Source organism: Schistocerca piceifrons, chromosome 8 (genome assembly GCF_021461385.2).
Source record: "Schistocerca piceifrons isolate TAMUIC-IGC-003096 chromosome 8, iqSchPice1.1, whole genome shotgun sequence".
Taxonomy (NCBI): Eukaryota; Metazoa; Arthropoda; class Insecta; order Orthoptera; family Acrididae; genus Schistocerca; species Schistocerca piceifrons.
In genome coordinates this window covers 6,901,579-6,928,631 of record NC_060145.1, presented here as the reverse complement: position 1 = coordinate 6,928,631, position 27,053 = coordinate 6,901,579, and the positions used below count along the sequence as shown (strand labels likewise).

At 44.0% G+C, this 27,053-nt stretch overlaps 1 protein-coding gene and 1 non-coding gene across 2 annotated transcripts in view; both read left to right on the top strand.

The window, feature by feature from the left end:
- Window positions 1-27,053, top strand: part of LOC124712060 (organic cation transporter protein-like) — a 484,670-nt gene that overhangs the window by 340,903 nt on the left and 116,714 nt on the right. Inside the window, exon 2 of the mRNA XM_047242354.1 lies at window positions 25,895-26,136. Within this exon, the coding sequence (XP_047098310.1) occupies window positions 25,895-26,136 (242 nt within the window). The remainder of the gene's footprint in view (window positions 1-25,894; window positions 26,137-27,053) is intronic.
- Trnaa-cgc lies at window positions 25,443-25,515 on the top strand. Its single transcript has one exon. It is a non-coding gene; the product is annotated as a tRNA-Ala (tRNA).

The window sequence follows — 27,053 nt, the reverse complement described above, 5'->3', positions numbered from 1 at the left end:
AGGAACAAGACTTCTGGTCAGGTGACTACAGGGTTCTAAATACAAAATCAAATAGGGGTAATGCAGGAGTAGGTTTCATAATGAATAGGAAAATAGGAATGCGGGTAAGCTACTACAAACAGCATAGTGAACGCATTATTGTGGCGAAGATAGACACGAAGCCCACGCCTACTACAGTAGTACAAGTTTATATGCCAACTAGCTCCGCAGATGACGAAGAAATTGAAGAAATGTATGATGAAATAAAAGAAATTATTCAGATAGTGAAGGGAGAAGAAAATTTAATAGCCATGGGTGACTGGAATTCGGTAGTAGGAAAAAGGAGAGAAGGAAACGTAGTAGGTGAATATGGATTGGGGGTATGAAATGAAAGAGGAAGCCGCCTGGTAGAATTTTGCACAGAGCACAACTTTATCATAGCTAACACTTGGTTCAATAATCATAAAAGAAGGTTGTATACATGGAAGAAGCCTGGAGATACTGACAGGTTTCAGATAGATTACATAATGGTAAGACAGAGATTTAGGAGCCAGGTTTTAAATTGTAAGACATTTCAAGGGGTAGATGTGGACTCTGACCACAATCTATTGGTTATGACCTGTAGATTAAAACTGAAGAAACAGCAAAAAGGTGGGAATTTAAGGAGATGGGACCTGAATAAACTGACTAAACCAGAGGTTGTACAGAGTTTCAGGGAGCATAAGGGAACAATTGACAGGAATGGGGGAAAGAAATACAGTAGAAGAACAATGGGTAGCTTTGAGGGATGAAGTAGTGAAGGTAGCAGAGGATCGAGTAGGTAAAAAGACGAGAGCTAGTAGAAATCCTTGGGTAACAGAAGAAATATTGAATTTAATTGATGAAAGTAGAATATATAAAAATGCAGTAAATGAAGGAGGCAAAAAGGAATACAAACGTCTCAAAAATGATATCGACAGGAAGAGCAAAATGGCTAAGCAGGGATGGCTGCAGGACAAACGTATGGATGTAGAGGCGCATATCACTAGGGGTGAGATAGATACTGCCTACAGGAAAATTAAAGAGACCTTTGGACAAAAAAGAACCACCTGTATGAATATCAAGAGCTCAGATGGAAACCCAGTTCTAAGCAAAGAAGGGAAAGCAGAAAGGTGGAAGGAGTATATAGAGGGTCTATACAAGGCCGATGTACTTGAGGACAATATTATGGAAATGGAAGAGGATGTAGATGAAGATGAAATGGGAGATAAGATACTGCGTGAAGAGTTTGACAGAGCACTGAAAGACCTGAGTCGAAACAAGGCCCAGGGAGTAGATAACATTCCATTAGAACTACTGACGGCCTTGGGAGAGCCAGTCCTGACAAACCTCTACCATCTGGTGAGCAAGATGTATGAAACAGGCGAAATACCCTCAGACTTCAAGAAGAATATAATAATTCCAATCCCAAAGAAAGCAGGTGTTGACGGATGTGAAAATTATCGAACTATCAGTTTAATAAGTCACGACTGCAAAATACTAACGCGAATTCTTTACAGACGAATGGAAAAACTAGTAGAAGCCAACCTCGGGGAAGATCAGTTTGGATTCCGTAAGAGTATTGGAACACGTGAGGCAATACTGACCCTACGACTTATCTTAGAAGCTAGATTAAGGAAAGGCAAACATACGTTTCTAGCATTTGTAGACTTAGAGAAAGCTTTTGACAATGTTGACTGGAATAATCTCTTTCAAATTCTGAAGGTGGCAGGGATAAAATACAGGGAGCGAAAAACTATTTATAATTTGTACAGAAACCAAGGGGCAGTTATAAGAGTTGAGGTGCATGAAAGGGAAGCAGTGGTTGGGAAGGGAGTGACACAGGGTTGTAGCCTCTACCCGATGTTATTCAATCTGTATATTGAGCAAGCAGTAAAGAAAACAAAAGAAAAATTCAGAATAGGTATTAAAATCCATGAAGAACAAATAAAAACTTTGAGGTTCGCCGATGACATTGTAATTCTGTCTGAGACAGCAAAGGAGTTGGAAGTGCAGTTGAGCGGAATGGACAGTGTCTTGAAAGGAGGGTATAAGATGAACATCAACAAAAGCAAAACGAGGATAATGGAATGTAGTCGAATAAAGTCGGATGATGCTGAGGGAATTAGATTAGGAAATGAGACATTAAAAGTAGTAAAGGAGTTTTGCTATTTGGGGAACAAAATAACTGATGATGGACGAATTAGAGAGGATATAAAATGTAGACTGGCAATGGCAAGGAAAGCGTTTCTGAAGAAGAGAAATTTGTTAACATCGAGTGTAGATTTACGTGCCAGGAAGTCGTTTCTGAAAGTAGTGTAGCCATGTATGGATGTGAAACATGGACGATAAATAGTTTGGACAAGAAGAGAGTAGTTTTCGAAATGTGGTGCTACAGAAGAATGCTGAAGATTAGATGGGTAGATCACATAATTAATGAGGTATTGAATAGGATTGGGAAGAAGAGTAGTTTGTGGCACAACTTGACTAAAAGAAGGGATCGTTTAGTAGGACATGTTCTGAGGCATCAAGGGATCACCAATTTAGTATTGGAGGCCAGCGTGGAGGGTAAAAATCGTATAGGGAGACCAAGAGATGAATACATAAGCAGATTCAGAAGGATGTATGTTGCAGTAGGTACTGGGAGATGAAGAAACTTGCACAGGATAGAGTAGCATGGAGAGCTGCATCAAATCAGTCTCAGGACTGAAGATAACAACAACAACAACAGGTTGGAAATTTTGACATAAAGGAATTTCTTAGCTGCGGAATAAACAATTTTGTCAGGGAACGGGATGTGATAGAGTATATCACTATTTACTCATGACGTCTTACAGAAGTTATCTGATCACATGTGCATAATTTTCTCCAACTTGACATTCTGTTTTGATACCCGTGATGCAGATGAGTTGTGTATTTTATTTACATTATACTTCAATAAGCATCGCAGAATATGTGCTGGCCAATAAGAGGAAACAATTTGCACAAACACCCTCTGCAGCAGCACACTGATTCCTCACTGTATGGACAGATTTGTTTCGAACTCCATGAATACTTTCAAACAGAAAATTACTGAAAAGACTCGTAAAATCTATAGACTGTAGTAGAAAAGAATTTTGCCCGTTCCTCAATTAGGTTTCTGTTTTTAATAATTTCCTGCAGGTTGATAAACCTCTGTCTACCACGTCATGACAAACATTTCTTTTGCTACTGTTGCACCTCATTACTTCAAGAGCTCACTTTATCGTCCACTTCAGTTCGGATGTCGGCGGCTGGTTTTTACTGGTCACTTCGTCTTCTCTCTGTATTTTCTTTGGGCTTGGTCTGAGAATAGTTTCCTCTGTGTCGACACAACTAAAGGAACAGAGCCAGGCCAAATACTGAAACGAGGAGGAAAAAAGGTTGTGCATGTCAGCAATTATGTAACAGATCATTCAACAGGCGTAAAAATAAAGCTGCTTTATTGTTTTAAAAGCAATAGTTACCGCTAGCTTAATAAATTCTTATTTCTGAATTCCATCCCTACAAAATAGTCTGACTCCTACTTAAAAGCTCTGGCTCCTCTTTTCTAAATATTTCATAAAGATCTGCTCTTCTATTGCGAATAACCATTGTTTACATCTAAAAATAACAAAAATAAAGTTACAAATAATAACGTCCTAAATTATACTGACAAGTGAGTAAAATTAACTCACTGAGAAACTCTAACCTCCAATTTATGTTCATGCTCGAGTTTGTTCATTCCCCTGGAATCTTTCGGGTTATTCCGTTGCCGGTAATCACTGCATCCATGTACGGCACAAATGACTCCTCTACCAGCTATTTTCAACTCATAAACGAACTGAAACTGTCTTTAAACGAAGCTCTCGTCCGTTTCGTGTTTGTGTACATACGCGAAGCTGTTACTATTCTCTTCCAGCCACCAGGGTATGCTGGAATCGCAGCCGCACTGTTTTCGGCAGAGTTCCCGCTGTTATCTTCATACGCTATTTGGTAGAATTGATCCGCAACGTGATTCCCATAGTGGTTGGACTGAAACACGGATTACAGGATGTCAAAACAAACAGCTTTCAGCCATCTAGTTTCCAAACTTACTTTGTGTGGCTACGAATTGCGGCGTTTTACTAGGCCCCTGATCGACGTGTAGGAATATTCCACCTCGGTTCCGGTCAAAACAGTCGACAGGCGATGGTATAAGTGATTGCTATAGCAAGCAGAAATCTACTAATACCAGTCAGTACTGCTGGCCCCTGTTTTGACCAGAACCGAGGTGGAATCTTCCTAAACGTCGGTCAGTGGCCTGAAGATGAGGTGTAAACCGCCGAAACTGGTAGCCAAACAAAATAAGTTTGGAAACTAGACAGCTGAAAGGTGTTTGATTTGACTTGCTGTATCGAAGACCCGAGTCCCGTAACCGTCTCTGAAAAGATGGACATGCAGAGAAACACGGCTATTATTTTGCGATCTGAGAATTACCGAAGGTGGACGAAATTGTTTATTCCGTTAGAATAAATGTGGTTTAGCAGAATAACTAAATTATGGTCAAAACAATCGATCGTTGTGGTCTCTCTTGCCAAAAAGTTCTTCTGTGTCCGTCCTTCAGTTGATGTGGTACACAAATAGCACAGAGTTTGCAATAATTGGGATTCACGGACGGTTGCAAGTGCTAAACCGCAGTTAATGTACGGCTGAAGGCTCAAACGACACAAGCCGATGCTTGGAGCGCCAAGCAACTCAGAGATTTCTGTAGACCAGGGGTCTCCAAACTTTTTAGTCCGCGGGCCACATTGACTCCTCCACGACGTCATAAGGGCCAAGATCTACCTAGTGGGATTAAAGCACCCTAGCACTCCATGATCACCGTAATGTAAGGCTAAAGGAAAGATCAAATCGCAAAAATCTAAGGCTGTGGGAATAAATAGCACTGAAACGAACTAAGGTTTTTTTTACTTACATAATTTTGATTGGTGGACTTACCTGACCGAAATTCTGGCGTATTTTATTCTGTCGAATTTCACCGACAAAAAAGTATGTCACTGCACATTCTTCACGAAAGCGTCCTGCCAAGTTAACGACATTTCAAAATCATTGTTAACAACAATATTACTGCAATACGTAACAGAGGTAGAGTATGTCAACGCATTGTTATTTCAAGCGGAGCATCAATAAGTTTAGTTACGCAGTCTTGCAGCGAGTAGCAGAGCCAATGTCGTGGTGTATTGGTCGCGATAGGCCTCGAAACTCAATTGTTGGCAGTATAGGCACCACCTGAAATATTTGGCGGGCCGGATACCGGGGATGTCTGGCCAGCTAACGCGGCTCGGTTTGCCGGCTCTCGCGGGCCGTAGTTTGGAGACCCCTGCTGTAGACTGTAGGACGTCGAACCTGCCGCTTGGGACGCCTAACTGAGATGGGCGCCAGACTTGCTAAAGTGCAAGATCTGTATTCAATGCGTATCACAATCAGTAGCGGAAACTGACACAGGTGAAACTGTATGAACGAGCAAGGGGTGGAGTAAGGGGGGGGGGGGGGGGGCAGGGATGGTGGTCCGCTCCAAATGACGGGTCATTTGTGTGGAAAAATGTTCCCGAAGCGTCCCTGGGTTAAACTTATCAACAGTATCATAAGTTCTGGTACGGTAATAATCAAGGATCAGTTCCTCAGTTGTCTCTATTTTTCCTGTCCTTTTTCGAAATGAATGACCTACCTGATCGCCTCGTAGACAGATATACGTTCACTTCTAAGGCAGTTCACCCACATGAAAAGTTTTCATTCACTAAGGCATAAGGCAGCTATCACAAAACTACAGCTGCATTGTCCGAATACCTTCCGCAGCTTTACACCCTTCAGAGTACAGCAAACGAGTCACTGCCGTATTTTTCACCTTGCTACATACAGACGACGAGTACTAACAATAAAATGCTTTGAAATCATCACGAGCAGAGCTAGTCCAGCACACCTAACGCATAAGAACGATAATTAGGGTAAGGGTTGTCATTGTTGAGTCAGGTCTGGCAATCTTTGGAGCAAAAACTTTGCATTTGTTTGTTGGCTTGATTCTCGTTGGTTCACACTACACGTCATTCGTCACGGCGACAGCGCGTAGCCGCGTACCGCTGCGATCCACACGGAACGCAGAGCTGAGTTAGCGGCCGTTAGCGAGTCGCCGGCACCAGATGACGGCTCTTGGTCTCTGGCAACGAACAGCCCGAAGCCTGCTGTCACTTGCCGAGTGTGTGGTGGTGAAGGTCAAAGTGTTGGAGAACGGAAATTCAGTTGACTCGACAACAAAGTTATTACCTGACGTACTCATCAGCAGGCTGTTGCCTCCCAGTTGCTCGTGGGAAAATGTCACTTTATATCTGTGTGGGAATCCAGAACGAATTGCAAAATATTTCCGTTGCCTATATGAACTACATCTAGGCTGGAAAATTGATAACGTGCCTGAACACCAAGGAAGATTCCGTCTCATCCAACACGTGCTAAGCCTGAGAACTAAGCCACACTTTCACATCTTCCTTATCAAGCTACTGTACAGTGAATGGCTGAGTGTGTTCTGTTCCATTCATGTACTGAGCGAGGGAAAAAATGACTGTCAACAGGATGATTCAATGACGAGGATACACACTTTCAGGAATGATGGAGAAGACTAAGTGTTCCAATCTGTGGCAAAAGACCCCGGTCCGGAAACGACCGAATCGAAAATTATAAGCGAAAACCGTTCTGATACTTCAGACAATGGAATACATGTACCACTACTGTTGTTGCTAAGATTTTAGGGTAGGCAAGCCCGACAAGCACTTTGGTGTAGTGATTGGGATAACTCAACTAATCCACGGCAAATGGCTTGCATAAACAATCCTGGTGTACAATGTTTGTATTGCAATAAACTACAGTGGAGAAATGTAAGGATGTAGAGGCTTATCTCACTAGGGGTAAGATAGATACTGCCTACAGGAAAATTAAAGAGACCTTTGGACAAAAGAGAACCACTTGTATGAATATCAAGAGCTCAGATGGAAACCCAGTTCTAAGCAAAGAAGGCAAAGCAGAAAGGTGGAAGGAGTATATGGAAAAACTGGTAGAAGCCGACCTCGGGGAAGATCAGTTTGGATTCCGTAGAAATATTGGAACGCGTGAGGCAATACTGACCCTACGACTTATCTTAGAAGAAACATTAAGGAAAGGCAAACCTACGTTTCTAGCATTTGTAGACTTACAGAAAGCTTTTGACAATGTTGACTGGAATACTCTTTCAAATTCTGAAGGTGGCAGGGGTAAAATACAGGGGGCGAAAGGCTATTTACAATTTGTTCAGAAACCAGATGGCAGTTATTAGAGTCGAGGGGCATGAAAGGGAAGCAGTGGTTGGGAAGGGCGTGAGACAGGGTTATAGCCTCTCCCCGATGTTATTCAATCTGTAAACTGAGCAAGCAGTGAAGGAAACAAAAGAAAAATTCGGAGTAGGTATTAAAATCCATGGAGAAGAAATAAAAACTTTGAGGTTCGCCGATGACATTGTAATTCTGTCAGAGGCAGCAAATGGACTTGGAAGAGCAGTTGAACGGAATGGACAGTGTCATGAAAGGAGGGTATAAGATGAACATCAACAAAAGCAAAACGAGGATAATGGAATGTAGTCGAATTAAGTCGGGTAATGCTGAGGGAATTAGATTAGGAAATGAGACACTTAAAGTAGTAAAGGAGTTTTGCTATTTTGGGAGCAAAATAACTGATGATGGTCGAAGCAGAGAGGATATAAAATGTAGACTGGCAATGGCAAGGAAAGAGTTTCTGAATAAGAGAAATTGGTTAACATCGAGTATAGATTTGTCAGGAAGTCATTTCTGAAAGTATTTGTATGGAGTGTAGCCATGTATGGAAGCAAAACGTGGACGATAACTAATTTGGACAAGAAGAGAATAAAAGCTTTCGAAATTTGGTGCTACAGAAGAATGCTGAAGATTAGATGGGTAGATCATATGACTAATGAGGAGGTATTGAATAGGATTGGGGAGAAGAGAAATTTGTGGCACAAATTGACTAGGAGGAGGGACCGTTGGTGGGACATGTTCTGAGGCATCAAGGGATCATCACTTTAGTAGTGGAGGGCAGCGTGGAGGGTAAAAATCTTAGAGGGAGACCAAGAGATGAACACACTAAGCAGATTCAGAAAGATGTAGGTTGCAGTAGTTACTGGGAGATGGAAAAGCTTGCCCAGGATAGAGTAGCATGGAGAGCTGCATCAAACCAGTCTCAGGACTGAAGACGACGACAACAACAACAACAACAGCAACAAGTTGAAGTACTGACCTCGATCAGCCCAGATAGCATCGAGCTGTACCCGGTGATGGAACTTGCTGAAATGATTTTAGTGTATGAGCAAGCAAATGGAAGCAGCAGAGAAGCGTAACGGTTGTACAGCAGGACCAAATATCTGCGTAGCCTCACACCTTGTTTCCAAGACTGTTCCAACGATTAAGTGAAGCAGAGAAGTTGGTACCAGAGTACAACGGCCGAGGAGAACTACCCGGACTCCAGACTTTTCGGATGCAGTGTTTGCTCCTGCAATCAGCACTCGATCAACTGCACGTGAAGTGATCGTTTCGCAAACTACTACAAGGCGAGTCATACAGGAAACGCAGCTACACTGCTGCCATCCACAGAAAGTGCTTTGACTCCTACATCTACATTTATAATCCGCAAGCCACCCAACGGTGTGTGGCGGAGGGCACTTTACGTGCCACTGTCATTACCTCCCTTTCCCGTTCCACTCGCGTATGGTTCGCGGGAAGAACGACTGCCGGAAAGCCTCCCTGCGCGCTCTAATCTCTCTAATTTTACATTCGTGATCTCCTCGGGAGGTATAAGTAGGGGGAAGCAATATATTCGATACCTCATCCAGAAACGCACCCTCTCGAAACCTGGACAGCAAGCTACACCGCGATGCAGAGCGCCTCTTTTCCATAGTCTGCCACTCGAGTTTGCTAAACATCTCCGTGACGCTGTCACGCTTACCAAATAACCCTGTGACGAAAAGCGCCGCTCTTCTTTGGATCTTCTCTATCTCCTCCGTCAACCTGATCTGGTACGGATCCCGCACTGATGAGCAATACTCAAGCATAGGTCGAACGAGTGTTTTGTAAGCCACCTCCTTTGTTGCTGGACTACATATTCTAAGGACTCTCCTAATGAATCTCAACCTGGCACCCGCCTTACCAACAATTAATTTTATATGATCCTGCTGAGTAAAGGCATCGTTTCGCATTCAGCCAGTGGTTCTTAAAGTACCTTACAGTCGATTCCCACATAGTTGCCTGTGTGTGCTTTTCGCAGATAAAGCCTGTTTCATCAGAGACGAAACCCTTAATAGTCGTTAAAGCCAGGTTTAGGTCGACTAGAATCTCCACGCTACGGTTGTGTAAACTCACCAGCACAGATTATCGGTCAATGTGTGGACAGGCATAGTCACTGATCATGTACTAAGACTGTTTCTTCTTATCGCTATTGGAGCCCAACATGCTCTGTAGTGAGTCGACCTTTTTGCCTTCGCCTGCTCTATGTTTCCAATTGAGCACATACGTGACATCATCGGACAATAATTCCAGCGTCATCTACAAACAGCGTTAACCGTGCTTGTATAGACCAAGTGCAACAGGCTTGGAACGCCATCCCACAAACTGACATCAGACGCCCGTAAAACACAATGCATGTACGTTTGCATGCTTTAATTCAACATTCTGACGGTTACACAGATTATTAAAGTACCAGCATTTCACATGTGCAACGGCTTACCTCGCCCTTACATTAACCTGTGATCCTGCAATGTTAATCATTGAAATATACACTCCTGGAAATTGAAATAAGAACACCGTGAATTCATTGTCCCAGGAAGGGGAAACTTTATTGACACATTCCTGGGGTCAGATACATCACATGATCACACTGACAGAACCACAGGCACATAGACACAGGCAACAGAGCATGCACAATGTCGGCACTAGTACAGTGTATATCCACCTTTCACAGCAATGCAGGCTGCTATTCTCCCATGGAGACGATCGTAGAGATGCTGGATGTAGTCCTGTGGAACGGCTTGCCATGCCATTTCCACCTGGCGCCTCAGTTGGACCAGCGTTCGTGCTGGACGTGCAGACCGCGTGAGACGACGCTTCATCCAGTCCCAAACATGCTCAATGGGGGACAGATCCGGAGATCTTGCTGGCCAGGGTAGTTGACTTACACCTTCTAGAGCACGTTGGGTGGCACGGGATATATGCGGACGTGCATTGTCCTGTTGGAACAGCAAGTTCCCTTGCCGGTCTAGGAATGGTAGAACGATGGGTTCGATGACGGTTTGGATGTACCGTGCACTATTCAGTGTCCCCTCGACGATCACCAGTGGTGTACGGCCAGTGTAGGAGATCGCTCCCCACACCATGATGCCGGGTGTTGGCCCTGTGTGCCTCGGTCGTATGCAGTCCTGATTGTGGCGCTCACCTGCACGGCGCCAAACACGCATACGACCATCATTGGCACCAAGGCAGAAGCGACTCTCATCGCTGAAGACGACACGTCTCCATTCGTCCCTCCATTCACGCCTGTCGCGACACCACTGGAGGCGGGCTGCACGATGTTGGGGCGTGAGCGGAAGACGGCCTAACGGTGCGCGGGACCGTAGCCCAGCTTCATGGAGACGGTTGCGAATGGTCCTCGCCGATACCCCAGGAGCAACAGTGTCCCTAATTCGCTGGGAAGTGGCGGTGCGGTCCCCTACGGCACTGCGTAGGATCCTACGGTCTTGGCGTGCATCCGTGCGTCGCTGCGGTCCGGTCCCAGGTCGACGGGCACGTGCACCTTCCGCCGACCACTGGCGACAACATCGATGTACTGTGGAGACCTCACGCCCCACGTGTTGAGCAATTCGCCGGTACGTCCACCCGGCCTCCCGCATGCCCACTATACGCCCTCGCTCAAAGTCCGTCAACTGCACATACGGTTCACGTCCACGCTGTCGCGGCATGCTACCAGTGTTAAAGACTGCGATGGAGCTCCGTATGCCACGGCAAACTGGCTGACACTGACGGCGGCGGTGCACAAATGCTGCGCAGCTAGCGCCATTCGACGGCCAACACCGCGGTTCCTGGTGTGTCCGCTGTGCCGTGCGTGTGATCATTGCTTGTACAGCCCTCTCGCAGTGTCCGGAGCAAGTATGGTGGCTCTGACACACCGGTGTCAATGTGTTCTTTTTTCCATTTCCAGGAGTGTATAATCTAGACAAATGTATTCCCGAAATTTCATTACTCTAAATTATTTTTGGCTGATACAATTTTTTTCCGTCAGTGCAGATGTCGATTTATCGATCAGATACTTCTCAATCTGCCATTAACTGGCTCCCACCTTCCCTCACTTCGATTCCAGACATAAGACGTTGCAATTCATTTGTTTTGCTCTTCAGTCCTCGAGCATCCATTGCTACCTTAACATCATTTACTGCATGCTGACCTAGGAGTTGCCAGAAACAGCATCGTCATGATGAAGATGTAGATGTAGATCATTCACATCCTCACCATCTGCGTCTTTTTTTTTATACAATCTAAAGTAATCTTCGATTACTGTAATTTAATCGCAATTATTTATTCGTTTTAACTTCATTAATATGGCTGTTGTCTACCCCAACCCCCTCTTTACGTCTTCTGTTTGATGAGGTAGGTGGATGAAATGAAATGAACAGTCAAGAAAAGAAAATCATTCACCTCAAGCAGTTTAGGCAAATTACGGAAAACCTAAATGAATTGCCGAAACTGGTTTATAGCTGGGTGCATTCGATGATCATTAATATTTACACTACGTCCAATCTGGACTTTTAAACACTGATGTTTTGTTGCCATTGTGACTTTTATATTAAAAGGAATGAGGTCGACTTCGGTTGCACGACAAATCTATCGAATCTAAAGCCCGTAAATTCAACTGCATACCCAGAAATAATAATTACGAACAAATTCAAATGGAAGGAACAAACAGCAAATGTTGTGGGGAAGACGGACCAAAGACTGCGATTTGTTGGCAGGCGATGCAACACATCTACTAAAGAGATTGCCTACGCTCCTCTCGCCCGTCCTCTTGGAATACTACTGCCTGATGTGGGATCCTTACCAGATAGGATTAACGGAGCGCATCGAGAAAGTGTAAAGAACAACACGTTTTGTACTATAGACAAATAGGGGAGAGAGTGTCACTGACATCATACAGGATTTGGGGTGGACAACATTAAAACAAAGGCGTTCCTCGTTGTCACTGGATCTTCTTACGAAATTTCGATCACCAGCATCTTCCTCCAAATGCTAAAGCATTTTGTTGACGCCGACCTACATAGACAAACGATCATCATAATAAAATAATGTAAATCTGAGCTCGCACGGAAAGGTATGTGTGTTCGTTTTTTTCCGCGCGCTGTTCGTGGAATAATAGAGGATTAGTCTGAACGTGGTTCGATGAACCCTCTGCCAGGCACTTAAGTATGACTTGCATAGTATCCATATAGCTATAGCTATAGGTGTAGAATATAACTACTTCCGATGTCGCAAAAAAGGCATTTGGAACAAAGTTATACATCGTTTTTTCCACATGCTCAATTTGATTGTAATGTAGTTTAAACGAATTGATGAACTTAGAAAAAATCAGACGTCAAACTAATTCAAGAATATCCACTAGTGGAATTCAACGTGTTGCGTGACTGAAAGATACTTGCAGCTCTGTCTACTGATTAACTATTATCATTAACGCCATGCTAGTGCACCACGCATACTGCCAGCTATAATACTGTAGACCTGGCAGATGGTTGTGGCATTCTGTTTACTATAAAAATGGCTACTAGAGAATGTTGCGTATAAAGGTACATAATAAGCATTAAAGTAATCCCAATAATTAGTATTTTGAATTTCATATCATTTGCCATATAACCAATGCAGACTATTGAAGAGAATCTCAAGAGTAACATCATAACAGAAAAAAGCGATAGCTAAAAACTGAATATGTTAACATATTAGCCATATCGATGTTGTTCGATCCTAGATTCAACGACGTACACCTTCAAGATCCTTTAGCAGTTTGGAAGGCAATCCAAATCATCAAACTTTTGCCTTCAAATGCTGAAACAACTGCCAGTGAGGAAGGGAAACACGTTGATGCATTTAACTCATCTGGATTTGATATGGTTTCCGACAGAGCAGTAATGACTAGTTCCTGTACAATAAACACTGTATTTTCTGAAATATGTGATACATCACGAACTTAGGACAGTTTTCCTGAGACACTGAAATATGCAGTATTTTAACCACTCCAGTAGCAAGGTGATAAGAGATTTGAATAATTACCGACCCCTTTCAATACTGACATCACTTACTAAAATTTTTGAGGTGGTCATGTATCCTAGAATAGAATTCCACTTGAGCGACAATAATATCGTCACTAAATCGCAGTTTAGATTTCAGAAGAGTTGCTCAACTGAGAATGCCATTTACACATTCACGCAACAAATTTTACAAGCACTAAATCACGAAATAGCAGCAGTTCGTATGTTCTGTGAACTATCTAATGTATTTTATTGTGTCAGTCACAATCTTCTCCTGGATAAATCGATGTTTTATGGCACTGACTGTGTAGCAAACTAAGGAATAATGCCATATCTAACTAAAAGAAAGCAGAAAGTTGTACTTATTAATCCAACTAATGTAAGCAGGGGAGATTTTATGATGGTGGAGAAATGATTTACACGGTTCCACAAGGCTCAGTCTTAGCTCCACTATTTCTCATACTATGAAAGCGACTTGCTCTCGTACATACAACAAGCAGAATAATGTTTTTTAGAATGACACTAGTATTGTAATCATACCAAAAAGACGCAAAATATTCAGTTCTCACACATGGCGAGGAAATAATACTTAGAACAGAACCTTCAAAACTTTTAATGTACATACTGTGAGAGTTTAAAATGGGAAAACCACATTTTGGAATTCTTAAAGCAACGTAGTTGAGCCACATTTGTATTTTGAATCACTGCAAATATTGGGGAGAGACAAATCAATTCGTTGGCATTCTGCAAATTTTCATTCAACAATGTCATATGGAACAATTTTCTGGGGTAACCCATCTTTAAGAAAGTCTTCACTGTTCAAAAATATACTGTAAAAATATTATGTGGTGTTCACTCAAGATCATTTAGTGGACATTTGTTTAAGAAGTTTGGCATTTTGACTACTGCTTCACTGTACATTTATTCCTTCATGAAGTCTGTTGTAAACAATCACCTCAGTTCGAGAGGAACAATAAGGTACATAAGTACAATACAAGAAGAAGAAGAAGAAGAAGAAGAAGAAGAAGTGACATTCACTACTCCACATCAAGTTTGTCTTCCACACAAGAAGGGGTGGAGAATGCTGTTACCAAAGTTTTTGCCACTTATCCAATGATAGAACATGTTTGACAGACAGTAAAGCTAAATCTGAAAACAAACTCAGTTCTCCTTGAACCCCTATTCCAAAGAAGAATTTCTCATTTTGTAACTTGTAGAAAGTGATGGGTGGCAAGCGGTACTAAAAATATGGTATATGGGCATATTTACTTATGGGTGTGTAACGTGAATGTAAAATGACTCGTTCCACATCAGTAAGATTAATCAAACATGTGAACCATGGAACATGAAACTAACAAACTAGGTAATTAACTAACTACAGAAAAACGAAATTCTGTTCATTGTGTGAACATTATAAAATAACACAAGAAAAGAATAATATCCAAACTGAAACAAAAACACTTATTACCATAGTTCAGGTTTCATCTGAAACGTCTTCTAGATCTTAAAAAAGACCCATTAGATATGTGCAATCATATCATTGCAAGTACCGAGTGAAATCTACAAAAAACTGCGCTGAAGTATTTGAGTTATATGGTCACATCGCCAGCTCCTTTAAGACTGTTGTCAAAATCAGGATATGCTCTTTTTCGATAGACGTAAGGGGAAACTTCCTTGAAAAATGTTATGTTATTTTTACAGCAAGTATACAAAAAGTAGTGGGATATGCAATGGTAATGATTCCTTTATTTATTTATTTATTTATTTATTTATTTATTTATTTATTTATTGACAAATATGATATTGGATATCCTTATTGCCTTTTAGTGAAATTATATAAATTCATCATGTAATATAGATGTTCGTGGGTCGATTATTATAGGACATCGGTGTTTAGGCACCGATGATCAATTCGAAATTAGTTAATTCGAACGTCACCTGTTTCTAGTACTGATTCCGTCTCGTGCTATACGGGACCTTCTTCGGTAATCTTGTTGTCAGAGCTAACGTTGTAAACATGCACAATTTCGCATTTTCAGTCATTAGTAGAGAGTTCCGTGGGTATTCTGCTCTAGACACTCGTAGGGGGAAGGAACACAGCCTTCCCGCTTGTATTCAAATTGTCACCTCTTTCCCACGCACCACACTGACGCAACAGTCTGTCAAACAAGTGATCAATATGTAGCGAGAATGAGACACTGGACAAACAGTCCCTACACTCTGAGACTTCAGCGTGTAGACGGCGCTGTCGACAGTTAAAGTCTCTGAGGAAGAAAGAGGGGAGGGGAAGTCTCTCTTGGAATGACCTCGTGTGAAACAGTGTCCCAGGTAGAGCGCAATATCCCGTTTAAATGCACATTGTTCACAATATTGTTCTGAAACAGAAACGAGTGACTGCCAAGATATTGACAGACGTGATGGGGACAGTGGAAATTTGTTGTATACTTAGATATAAAAACGGTAGGAATTGATAAAAGCTCTTGTTCCCGATAGTGCTGAGGATATTAACATCGTCATCAGGCAAATGAGATCCACAGTTGCAAAAGGCCTTTCTCCATGCGTTATAGTCACCAATAACACGCATCCATGTTGCCCCAGTAAGTTTCCTAACTCGACCACATACCTTCCATCACCTCTTCGTTTGGCTCATTTCTTGTGTCTTAGAATACAACGGAGAACTTCGTTTGCCCCTTTACCATCTATTTGCCTAATTATATGTCCTGTCCAAATGGAATTCATTTGCATCGTAATCGTTATTACGTCTTCCACTCCGGTATATCCCATGATGTCTTTGTCTGGCTTCCTGCCACTCGTAGTAGTTTCCCATATGCATCTGATAATTACGAGCTAAATAACTTTGTTTCTGGATAGTTTTATCAATAAAAGTCCTTATCACAATTGATAACAAACGGTAAGTGTTAACCTTGCGTTTCGGATATGTCGGTATCTTCGTTAACTTCACCAAAAGTAATCAAAGTCGATTTTGCTCGTCTATTTATTTCTTGTCTACCGACTAGTTTCTACAACTGCCCAAGTATAAAACTCATTGACTAGTACTATGACTTCACTGTTGGTTTGTATTGTTTCCTTTATGTGATTTTAGTGTACTATAACTGATTTTGAGACCCACTTTCCAGCCGGCCGGAGTGGCCGAGCGGTTCTAGGCGCTACAGTCTGGAACCGCGCGACCGCTACGGTCGCAGTTTCGAATCCTGCCTCGGGCATGGATGTGTGTGACGTCCTTAGGTTAGTTAGGTTTAAGTAGTTCTAAGTTCTAGGGGACTGATGACCAAAGCAGTTGAGTCCCATAGTGCTCAGAGCCATTTTTTGGACCTACTTTCAGACTTGCTTTCCCAAGTCATTCCATTCGCTGTTGAAGTTCTCTTACAATAGAGCCAGAGACACGTTGTCATCAGAAAAGTTAACATGGTCCCCGTACGTTGGTTAACACGTATTACATCTTTGACTTCCCAGATTATAGATCTAGTAGCTTCCCCTACGACCTTGAGAATGGTTCAGTAATATGGGATGTCCCTCCTAGACTTACAATTTTTCAATTGTCAAATGTCCACTTTCTTGCCGAAGTCTAAGGACAGCTTATGGACGATCTAGATCAAGTACCGTAACATATTAACTACTCGGTCGAAGTGAATGGACATGCGGGAGCGTGTTGCCAGATGTCTTCCAGTCGCGAACAGAAAGTTGAAAGTCACATGGCATGAGGTCGTTGCGACTATAGCGTCAAATGTGGCTGGCTCCACAGGAAGTTCAAGAAACGGGAAAAAGACAGCGTATGTCAATCAGCGAACACTTAGGTTGCGCTATGGTGGTGGTCTTTATTACAATATGGTCACGACACATGTGAATGGTGTGTTCAAACAGGGAAGAATTCTCGAGAAAGTAAGAGGACGAAATGTGAAAAGTGTAGCCCAGGAGTGTAGAATTGCTCACAGCATCGTTTAAGGTGCAAGAGCAATGTTTCGAACATAGGTACAGCTGCCGAAAGGAAAGGAGGTAGTCGACCACGATTAACTACAGCAGCAGCACAGCCGTGTAATTGCAACCACATTCAACAGGACTGCAAGGCGCACAGTCTGACGCTCCATGTGGCACGGGGACTGCACGAGTGTGCTCTGTCTCTGCCCGACGGCCAGTACGTCGTGTTCCCTCGACGCCCGCACATCGGCGCAATATTTGCGATGGTGCCGAGGGCGTAGGGTCTGGACCGGCGAAGGATGGGGTCGCGTGTTCCTCTCGGGTGACAGCAGATTCAGTCCGAGTAATGATTCTGAACGTATTGTCATAGAGCAAGAAGTGGGAACACGTAACGCACCCAAGAACATTGCCGAACATGATGGTTTTGGTGGTCCAGGTGTTACGGTGTGGTAAGGCGTAATGTTGTTGCCGCACTGACCTCCAAGTCCTTGAACACGGGACGCTCAGCGGTCAACGTTACTGTAACACTGTGTTCCTTGCACACGTGCGTACTTCCAGGGGCTCCATCAGGCCTTGACTTCGGTCTTACGGATGATAACGCGCGACCGCGTCCAACAGCGTATGTGGATGGGCGCTTGGAACGAGACGGTACGCGCCAAATGGACTCGTGCACTCGTTGCCCGTCGAGCACATGAGAGATGCGATGGGTCAGCAGGCACTAATTATCCTCCAGCACTTTCTAACATTCTGCGTGATGTCTGTTTGTTCTATATCATGTCTCCCTACCACTTTCGCGCAACGACGCTCTGAGCGTGTTTTTTAGGGAATTGACTAGTTTGAACCTGGGACCTGTTGCTGGTAAGGAGACGCCAGACCTCACATGACATGTGGAATTCAGAGGAGTTCAGTGAGACTAGCGATGATATAATCAAATACTTAATGATTTCAGCGTCAGCGTCAGCTCCACTGCACTCCATGTAACAGGTTCTTAATACTAACTAAAGTTAGTGGAAGGGGTTCAAGGCTTTCCTATTTTAGTCAGCTGGTAAAATAACGTCGAAAAGGCAGTTAAGTTTACCATTGGAATTTTTATTCTTCTCACAAAATATTGTTTATAAATTGCACTATTGATAAAAGGAAATATTTTAATACAGGATGATAAGAACCAACTACGTTCAACAAAAATGTGAACTAATATTCCCTGAATGGGTTTCCAAGTTCCACAATGGATCGAAGGATGACCTATACCATATCACATCCATAATCTAGTTTTAAGTTAAGTTTCATAAAAGAGAAAACTAACAAAATGGTCTACAGTGACCCTCAATTATCTTTAATTACTTATTTAACTTGTCGTAAATTACAGTGGTTGATGTGGCTTCTCAATAATTATATAACAGAAAAATCATCACGTTTCAGATTTTTAGCTTCTAATAGCAAATGTGAATACCATGAAGTTTAATTGATGATTGACACTAGTATTACGTAAAAAGGGGGTGTAACAGATGAGACTTCTTCGGTTCTGAGTGAAGGCTTACGCGCTCTCATGTGGTATCGCGTGTGTTCATTACCTTGTCGTTGGTTAGGCAGCGTCAGGGGGCGGCGGGCGGCGCAGCTCCATACAGCTCGCCGTCTCGGAAGCAACTCTCTCCTTACTACAATTTACCGAAGTTGGTTTAAAAAAAAAGGTATCTGGCTGTGTTTTCAACTGACCAATCAGGGTCTCAATGTTAACCTTAAGCTCCTCCTACAAAAATTGTCTATCCAATGAGAAACGTTATACTTTTCGTGGTGGGGCAATGTTTTTAAGTTTTGCAACGAAACAGAGACGGGTATAGTCTCACGCTAAAAATTTCAGCTGGTGTGGTCCTTTTAGTGTTATCGTAAGATCTGTACTGTTCTTCTGGAGGGCTCTATCTGGCGGTCGGCTGGTGACGTGGGTGTCCGTCCCTTATCGTAGGGCCTCCTAGCCTACACGACTCTGCTCTCGGCTTCTGTTTTCGTTTCTTCCCTCGGAACTGCGTCTGTTTCACGGTGGGAAGGTATGACATGCATTTAGGCATTCTTGTGTTAGCCTGTGGTATTCCATTTGCTCACTCGTTGATCGTATTACTTTGGTTAATTTAATGTCAGGATTTATTCGGAGCTATGTGACATACTGCCGGATTTGCTATCATGCCAGGGTTTTCATGGAAGGTGTTGGATTTGCCTGACACCTTACAACTTGCCAGCTGCGCTTGGGAAGGATTGGAACGCCCTGCCGGAAGAAGCCCTCAGCAGTCCTGTGGCCACCAGGGGATGTACTGCTGTCACACTATTAAGAGGCAGTTCACGTCTTTCGTAATCTCCAATGGACCACCAAAATGCGCGGTGGCTTCAGTGCAATTATGGGCTTTGAATAAAAGTGACATTATACGAGGGTTGGAACTCAAATAGTAGCAACTATTTATTCACAACCGATACAAGAGAGTTACATGTTTGCACCTGTTACTGTCCTTCAAAGTGGTCACCACCATTGTCTAGAAGCCGTTGCCAGGGATGTGGAAGGCGCAGTATACCGTGAGCAGAGCCTGTGCTGTTGATGGTGCGAATGGAGAGGTCTAAAGTTATGGTGCTTCTCGTGTACGGCTGTGATAGTGATATCCTAACGCATTACGTTCCTCCACGGCAGACCGTCAGTGCACAGTATTACTGTTCGTTTTTGGAGCATCACCTGCGACCAGCTTTGCGAAAGAAGCGGCGACACTTTCTGCGCAGCCCACCCATCATTTTGCACGACAACGCGCGGGCGCATACAGCGCAAGCTGTGGCTGCTCTGTTCGGTCGATGGGACTGGGAAGTACTGTACCATCCACCAGGCACAGGCAGTACACCGCTCCATTCGCACCATCAACAGAAAAGGTTCTGCTAACGGTATACTACACCTTCCACATCGCTGGCAACGGTTTCTAGACAACGCTGGTGACCACTTGGAAGGACAGAAACAGGTGCAAACATGTAACTCTTTGGCATCGGTTGTGAATAAATAGTTGCCAGTATTTAAGTTCAAATACTCGTATACAACACTTGAATCAGTGTCTTCTCGTGACCTCAGTGACTGTTAGTAGAGATTTAATTGAAACCTATGACTCCCAGAAAAAACAGTAATTCATACTCACTGCACAGTTCTAAAAGTTCGTTCACTCCTTGTGAGTACGTGCTCCCTTATGCTACACTTACTTTTAAACCACATTATTTCTTCGCTTTATGAAAATCAGTGTCTTTCTATGTGGTTGATGATGATCTTTTTGTGGACGTCTAGTAAATGACTCTGAGCACTATGGGACTCAACTGCTGAGGTCATTAGTCCCCTAGAACTTAGAAGTTGTTAAACGTAACTAACCTAAGGACATCACAAACATCCATGCCCGAGGCAGGATTCGAACCTGCGACCGTAGCGGTCTTGCGGTTCCAGACTGCAGCGCCTTTAACCGCACGGCCACTTCGGCCGGCGACGTCTAGTACATCACAGAGAGAAGTCTGATAGCTCTTAAATTCTTAGTCTGTCTCTCTTTCTTATGAGAGAGCCAATTTAAACATTTTTGTACATTGAGAAACAAATATGAGCATCAAGGTGCATAAACGCAGTGGTATTATATGAAAACTATGGATATTACTTTCACTGGTGACGTCCCACAAAAGTTTGCCCAGAAAACGGAAGTCCAAGCTTTTAGCAGGAAATATTATGGCTGTAAATATGACCTGATATGTTTTCAGCAAATGCCAGCGTTAATTCAGATCAGTGTGTGGCAACCCTGAAACAACTGTAGTTTTGGCTGATCCTTGTTTCATTTAGCTGCTAGAATCTTTTGAAACGTGATGCTGCGAAAGAATGCTGAGAATTAGACAGATAACAGCGTTACTAAAGAAGGGATATTGAGTCAAACCTTTGACAAAAGATGTATATTGCACAAACGTACTAAAGGAAGGTCTTGGTTGATACACACATCGTGAGGCATCAAGGAATAGTTATTTTGGTAATGGAGGCAAGAAGGAGGGGCGAAGCTTCAAACGTTGTAGGGTGCAGTAGTTACGCAGGGATGAAGAAACTTGGAGATGCAAGAGTAGCTTGTAGCACTGCGTGAAACAAGCCTTCGGTTTGGAGACCACAGTAACACACAACACTTGCAGTCCCTCCTTTGTGCCATATCCAACTCTTTCCTCGATTCTGACAAACCGTTGGGAAAAAGATATCAATACGAAGGTGCCCACGGTGCAACTGAATAAACAGTGGTTTACACGCACAATACAAAGTTTCCATATGATGTAAGGGGCGATGAAAAGTTTCCGTTTGAGGGCGTTGCTGCAGCGTACATACAACGTAGCGCGACCCCGATGCGGGTGTATAAGCACCGACATGTAGGTAAGGGATCAGTGTGACGTTCGTGTGTTTCCGACGTGCGTGTGGTAAAGACGGAAACGTGAGCTGGGTGACGCTGCGTTCACGTGGTGTTAGTCTTTCCTTGGCTGCCGAGGAGCAAACACCGGTACACGTCCACCGAACTCCGCAAGAGTCCGACTGTTGCACAGTACACAGGTAGTGATGAGAGTTTTGTAAGTGACCTGTGTGTGCGACACACGTCCTTAATACATACCAGTGAATTTGTCCACGACTTACCTCTTCCATGACTAAATGTAATTTATAGGGTGTTGTTATATTTATTCTCTCTGGGTGGATATCAGCTGACATTCGACGGATGACTGATTGCAGTGATTGGATAAATCATAACGGGTCTTTTCGGCTTTTTATGCGCATTATATTAAATCCGATTAGCCTTGAGAATTAGCTGGAAGCCTTCGCATCTACCGTTCAGCAGCAGCAGCGTCTGCTGCGTTTCGCGACATTTTCTTAAAGATGGAGCCCACAAACAGAAGCGTCTTCCACCGCGAACAGTCTCAAAGTTCGCAGTAGGGCGTACTGCGATCATCTAGAACTGTTTGTGACGGCAGAGTGGGCACAGTACACAACAACCAGAGTTACGTTGCACTTCACAGGTCTAAATGACGACGTGACTGTTCTCTGAAGAACGTAAACATATGTTAATTCAGATTCCTCTCATAACGAAATAGTAGCAACAGCCTCTGTGTCCTTCTCCCCTATAGAAACATTTGTCGGAGCTTAGCGATTTGTGAAAAATTGCTTGCTGACGATTTTGCAGAATATTTCGGAACCTACAGGGATGCCCCAGAGGTACAGATAATGGCAGAGTGGGCTGTACATTCATGTGTCCGGCACATTTCCCGTCCCAGTTGTTCTATAGAAGTTCCGGCGGGACTAACAGCGCTAGAGTACGGTCCGAATCAAACAAAAAAAAAATGTTCTTACCATAACAGATTGCAGAAGTTTGCCCCAAAACATGCAGACCCTGATCCTTGCCAGGAAATCTTATCAACAGGTAGCTGACGTTACGAAAGCGAGCATGAGAAACAAAAAAATCTCCGAAAGAAGGTAAAATTGGTGGAACAACGGATACGCCACCATTAGAAATCGTGAAATAATCAAGGAATTAGCAAAGACTGCCGCTGAAAAATGTTGCACTGCTGTCATCAGATCTAGAGCACTGTACGTGTAAGAATAAGACGCCTTTGGGAAGATCAGTATCGTGTTTCGAACACACTGACGGAAAACGTTATGAACAAATAAAGGCAAAAATTTCTCTAAAGCTGTGGCTCCAATCACTTAAAGTAAAAACAAATTTTATTTGTTCTTTAATCTGCATGATCTCTGTTGTGAATGTGACGCTGTAAAATACCGGCATATAATTTACATTTTCTCCGCGTTAGGCTCTATGTAGGATTGAAGAAGTAAAATGATCAATTTTGGCATGCTGATATGGAAATACAGCTTTATCGAAATGCTACATTAATTTTGAAAACAGTGAAGTAGTTGAAAGATATTTCTTATTTCCCAACTTCAAGAAAACACTATTTCTTGCTTTTCTCTCTCTCTCTCTCTCTCTCTCTCTCTCTCTCTCTCTCTCTCTCTCTCTCTATTAGCCTTCGAGAATGGCGTAAACATAACGTATCAGTTGTCTGGCCGCGCTAGTTTCCACGGACAAAGGAGTAAACTTCCGCGCTCGGCGGCATTCAAATGGCCGCAGCAACAGCAGTCCGTAAAGAGCACACAGAATATATGGACTTCCCTGGTCTAGAGTGGAGCCTGGACATGCAGGTGAAGAGCTGAGTGCCAGATTGGGGAGGGGATATTTCCTCCTGCGAGTCGCTCCGGAAGGGCTCCAGATGAAGTCAGCCTGCTATCAAATAAGCGGGTATCTTTTCTGGGGGTGTAAATCGACCAGGGAGATGGGCCCACCATCCTCACCATTCTCGTGCCACAGTGACGAGAGGCCGCAACCTACTTGCAGTCAGGCGAATATCCCAGTCACGGGGTGGCACTACATACTGTACCTCTTCTTCTTGCTACTATACTGCGTAGAAACAATACTGGAAATATCGTTATTTACTATCCTTACTGGTCGTGCAGTTTTAATAACCAGTAGAGTAGCGGCATTGCTGATGAAGATTGTTCCTGTACTTCAGTGTCTCTGTAGAGGGTTGGCAGGGGGTCTTTATTATACAGGGTGTGCAATGTTAGAGCTCATTTTATTACTTCTCTTCAAACCACATTAATCATGGAATGGAAATACACAGCAACAGTACGTACCAGCGTGACTTCAAACACTTTGCTACAGGAAATGTTCAAAATTTCCTCCGTTAGCGAGGATACACGCATCCACGCTCCGTGGCACGGAATCCCTGATGCGCTGATGCAGCCCTGGAGAATGGCGTATTGTATCACAACCGTCCACAATACGAGCAAGAAGAGTCTCTACATTTGGTACCGGGGTTGCGTAGACAAGAGCTTTCAAATGCCCCCATAAATGAAAGTCAAGAGGGTTGAGGTCAGCAGAGCGTGGAGGCCATGGAATTGGTCCGCCTCTACCAATCCATCGGCCACCGAATCTGTTGTTGAGAAGCGTACGAACACTTCGACTGAAATGTGCAGGAGCTCCATCGTGCGTGAACCACATGTTGTGTCGTACTTGTAAAGGCACATGTTCTAGCAGCACAGGTAGAGTATCCCGTATGAAATCGTGATAACGTGCTCCATTGAGCGTAGGTGGAAGAACATGGGGCCCAATCGAGACATCACCAACAATGCCTGTCGAAACGTTCACAGAAAATCTGTGTTGATGACGTGATTGCACAATTGCGTGCGGATTCTCGTCAGCCCACACATGTCGATTGTGAAAATTTACAATTTGATCACGTTGGAATGAAGCCTCATCCGTAAAGAGAACATTTGCACTGAAATGAGCATTGACACATTGTTGGATGAACCATTCGCAGAAGTGTACCCGTGGAGGCCAATCAGCTGCTGATAGTGCCTGCACACGCGGTACACGGTACGGAAACAACTGGTTCTCCCGTAGCACTCTCCATACAGTGACGTGGTCAACGTTACCTTGTACAGCAGCATCTTCTCTGACGCTGACAATAGGGTTATCGTCAACTGCACGAAGAATTGCCACATCCATTGCAGGTGTTCTCGTCGTTCTAGGTTTTCCCCAGTCGCGGGTCATAAGCTGGAATGTTCCGTGCTCCCTAAGACGCCGATCAATTGCTTCGAACGTCTTCCTGTCGGGACACCTTCGTTCTGGAAATCTGTCTCGATACAAACGTACCGCGCCAAGGCTATTGCCCCGTGCTAATCCATACATCAAATGGGCATCTGCCAACTCCGCATTTGTAAACATTGCACTGACTGCAAAACCACGTTCGTGATCAACACTAACCTGTTGATGCTACGTACTGATGTGCTTGATGCTAGTACTGTAGAGCAATGAGTCGCATGTCAACACAAGCACCGAAGTCAACATTACCTTCCTTCAATTGGGCCAACTGGCGGTGAATCGAGGAAGTACAGTACATACTGACGAAACTAAAATGAGCTCTAACATGGAAAGTAAGCATTTCCGGACACATGTCCACATAACATATTTTATTTCTTTGTGTGTGAGCAATGTTTCCTGAAAGTTTGGCCGTACCTTTTTGCAACACCCTGTATACCAGCTTATACGTTCCTACACTAGCGGCCACTGCACCTCCTTTACCGAGCGAGGTGGTGCAGTGGTTAGCACACTGGACTCGCATTCGGGAGGACGACGGTTCAATCCCGTCTCCGGCCATCCTGATTTAGGTTTTCCGTGATTTCCCTAAATCGTTTCAGGCAAATGCTGGGATGGTTCCTTTGAAAGGGCACGGCCGATTTCCTTCCCAATCCTTCCCTAACCCGAGCTTGCGCTCCGTCTCTAATGACCTCGTTGTCGACGAGACGTTAAACACTAACCACCACCACCACCACCACCACCACCACCACCACCACCTCCTTTGTTAGGTGGAGGAATTCCAGCTACGACGTAGACTTTGTCCATTGGCGTCGTCTGAGGATGCTTTCCGACTACAGTTACCTGCAGGTTTCACGAAAGAGCACGTCCACCTGTTTCGTGTGTGCTGACTTTACCCCAACGCTGGACAGTTGAGTGACCCCGGCTGCCGGTGTTCCAGGACGGGGAGCGCGAGCCGGAGGCTGGCGGCGACGGCCTGGAGGCGGCGCTGTGGCGGCTGGGGCGGCCCGGCCGCTTCCTGTGGTCCGTCTTCCTGCTGTGCTCGCTGCCCGGCGTCTTCAACATGTGGCACCTCACCTCGTACGTCTTCCAGGGCTACCGCGTCGACCACTGGTGCCACGTGGAGGCGCTCAGCGCCCGGGGCTGGAGCGAGGCCCAGGTGCGAAACATCTCCGGACAAGGGTGAGGCTCCACGCAGCAGGCTGCTTCCTTGTCCTCCTCCTCCAGTGCTGTGGGCGAGCTTCCGGCGTCCGCATGTACAGGCCCAGCCCGAACTTCACCGACGAAATTTCCAAAGGTTTTCCGCGGGCGTTATCTGACTACATCGCCTGAAGCACCAAAAGACACGGTCTGACGTCAATGTAACTTCGTACACGTCCACACCACCGGCGGGTATGTACATGGATACAGCTGCAGTTCCCCGTGGTAGGTAGAATGGCCAGTAGAGTGCATCAGCGTCGGTCGCGTGTGGCTTAGTTTCCAGACGTTGTAGGGTATACAGATAGAATTACCTAAAACTTGCACTGCAAATATTGAGGAAATGGGAACTGCTACTGACGTGCGGTTTTCACAGAATGGATCGGTAGTCAGGGGATCGTATTGTTAGCCAAAAACAGATTAAAATAATATGTTTTGTGGAAACGAGCACTTTTTTAAAAAATGAAACCATGCCTAATCCCATTAGCAAACTAAAACCGTGATTAATTAGAATGTCAGTGACGCTTGTTGCAGAATTCTAGTGCGAGCCATTTACGAGATGTAGTATTCTGAAAAGTTTACACAGCGACACTGGTTTGTGGGATTCAGCCTGCGTTGCTGCTTTGTACGATGTTGCTTTAATGTGCTTGTTGAAAGGTCCCCTTAGAAAAAATAATGGACTGTGCTGATAAACCTCTTACATTATTTAATTTTCAAACAGGTGAGCAGGACTGAACGTACTCGCACATTTCGCTCTTTACCTATTCTGATCAACACTAAACTGACACACAGTATTTTTAGCGCAACGCAATCTGACTTTCAATAATCCCTACAAAAGAATGGCCCTGACTAACATTAACCTATACCTTTCACAAATCACCTAACTCACAAAAATCTTCATT